The sequence below is a fragment of the Triticum aestivum genome, chromosome 6D (assembly GCF_018294505.1).
Source record: "Triticum aestivum cultivar Chinese Spring chromosome 6D, IWGSC CS RefSeq v2.1, whole genome shotgun sequence".
Taxonomy (NCBI): Eukaryota; Viridiplantae; Streptophyta; class Magnoliopsida; order Poales; family Poaceae; genus Triticum; species Triticum aestivum.
This window is the reverse complement of record NC_057811.1, coordinates 18,436,918-18,439,493: the sequence shown is the minus strand read 5'-3', so window position 1 is coordinate 18,439,493 and position 2,576 is coordinate 18,436,918. Positions and strand designations below refer to the sequence as shown.

General features: G+C 45.2%; 1 protein-coding gene across 1 annotated transcript; it reads right to left on the bottom strand.

Annotated features, from left to right (window-relative positions):
- Positions 1-1,049: 1,049 nt before the first annotated feature.
- On the bottom strand, positions 1,050-2,258 carry LOC123140826 (protein FAR-RED ELONGATED HYPOCOTYL 3-like). The gene is made up of 2 exons (XM_044560102.1): positions 1,310-2,258; positions 1,050-1,232 (listed from the first exon to the last, which is right to left on the bottom strand). Exons 1-2 carry the CDS (start codon positions 2,209-2,211, stop codon positions 1,208-1,210), a joined length of 927 nt encoding a protein of 308 aa, XP_044416037.1. The 5' UTR covers positions 2,212-2,258; the 3' UTR covers positions 1,050-1,207.
- Positions 2,259-2,576: the final 318 nt, after the last annotated feature.

The following is a 2,576-nucleotide window of genomic DNA, read 5'->3' as shown; positions in this document are numbered from 1 at the left end:
TACCTTCTGACCACAGGCAAGAAAACGTCTGCCAGTGTCCAAGGAATCAAAAGCAACTAGCCTGACGCAAGGTTCTCGATGCAGACAACGAGAAGACAGATCGTGAGCAATGCCACTCCATTCATAGCAAGGGATAGTCGTAGGAAGCTAAACGAAACAACAGAGATAATGCACAAATCAACGCCCTGCGTTAAATACCGGAAATGAAGAACCCTAACCCTAAGCCTAGCACTATTTGGAGATTATATAGTAGGAGCGTACCTGCAGGCTAGTCACGGATTCGCCATCCGAAGAAGAGCTCGACTCGTCGCTCCACGAAACCATGGCGTAACGTGACCGGCGGCAAGACGTGGATCGGTGGCGGCGGCGGCGGCGGTCGCAGTGGATAGATAGAACGCGCGTGGAGATCGCGAGGGAAGAACCGCCCCGACCAGGTGGCCAGCGCGGCCCATTTAAACGGTTGTAATCAAAATAAAAATTGTTAAATGGGCTCGGCAACGGGAGCGGCCGTGTGTCGCGCCATCTAACGGCATCCGTCACCCCCCCCTCCACGTCATCGCGACAAGCGGCCCGAGTTACACTACAAGCCATAAAATGGTGGGTTTTTCTTTTCTTTATGAGGGGAAAATGGTGGGTTTTTGGTACGAAGTCTATACTATAGACCAAAGTGAGCTGGTATCTTCTATATCTAAATGGTGGTGAACCAAAGGAGTGAAAAAAATTTAATTATTACCACACATAATTACATCTTCTATATCTAAACAACTAGCCACCACTAACCTATTTCTCTTAACATGCAAGTTTGCCACCTCGTCATTCAACATGTATGGAGAAAGGTCCACCACAACATGCAAACAAAATATTCCCGCAACAACATATACATGTTACACGTAACCATTTCTCTATGAATATATTGCAAAACATTCCCGCAACAACATGCCGGGTATCGTCTAGTTTTCTAATATAATATAACTACAGTGGACAACACAAAAGATGCCATCATTACAATGGCTAAAATGCTATCCATTTTCCATGATTAAAGTCCCTAGTGACCGCCTCCTGTTTAGTCCATATATGCTACAAGCACTATCTCAAGGTACTGGCCTCTTGCAATAGTATATATCATGTATCATGTATGCAGTAACACATTGTAAACACCTCACTATTAGATCACTGGATTCATCCTAACATAACTTTAGCAACTGTTCTACTCTTCTTCGCCCACCACGCTTCTGCACACGATAACAGGAAAAGTTAATGAATGACAAGTTAAAAACAATTATAACCTACAATGCATACAAAAACTTACTTCTTATTTAGTTTGCATTTCTTGCTGCGTTTAGTGTGCCCTAGCAATTTGCATGCGCCGCACCTGATTCTGATCTCGTCGTACGAAAGTGGCCTACCATTTTTCGACATAGGGCGGTTCTCATCTACCTTAGTTGCACCTTTCGTTGATACTTTAATAGGATCATGAACTTCAACTATGTTGCCTTCACCATCGTCTACATATTCAATTGCACAAGTACTAAGATCAGCCGTTTTCTTACTCAAATTTTCCTTTAGCTGATCATACTCATGGCTCTTAGCTATCACGGTCTTCAAACTCTCCTGTAACTGATCCCACAAAGTTGGGTGTTTGCATGCTGCATGCATAGCTTCTGAAGCCAACACACTGACCTGGCTATATTTCATTCTTTCAGCTGCTCCAGTCCATCCAAATCCCAACAGATCGCTTGTGCGCCTGGCGGGCAGTCCCAACCTTGCGTCTTTCGTGAACCGCACAAGAACTAAACACTTTGGTATTTCAGATATATTCAAGTACTTCAGTACATGGAATATGTGCTTGCAAGGTAGACCCTTTCGAATCATTCTTCTGCAGCTGCACCTTATAGTTTCTGCGGAATTTACTGGAGTGTACTCCACCCAAAAACGGCTCTTCCGGTTATTCTTCCAGGCCACGATGTACTGCTGTGATCCGTCTCCGAGCTTTATTTCTACAATCTCCATGCCACCAATTTTCCTAAGATCAGCTTGCAACATATAGAAGTTTGCTGGAGTGAAGACGTGAGAAGCAGCTATCTCAAGTTCCCTCGAGCTAGTAACTGGCACCGGTAAACTCTGTGAGGCCGTGCAATCATCTCGTGCCTCATTCTCACGGATACGTACAACGGCGTTCTCATAGTGCAAAATCATATCCACCAGGGTCATTTCACCGTCTAGGTGGAGGTGAAGGCATGAGTTTAGACTTTCACTCCTCTGGTTGCTTTTCATGCCAAGCCAAAAACCCTCTGTCAGATAAGCCGCGGCCCACAGTCTCCTCTTCTTATACATCCGTCTCAACCATGTTACTGTTTTTTCCGACTGCCATCTTTTGGAAAACGCGTGCCATCTCTCCTCAAACGTGGCCGTGGACGTGCTGTAGTACAGAAGAGTTCGGAACTCCTTCAAGGACTTGTGACTGAGGTGAATCTTCATATTTTTTTCTATATGCCACGTACATATACGGTGCCACACGTCTGGCAAGACTTGGCGAATTGCCTTGATCATCGCAGCGTCGGCGTCCGTGATAACAC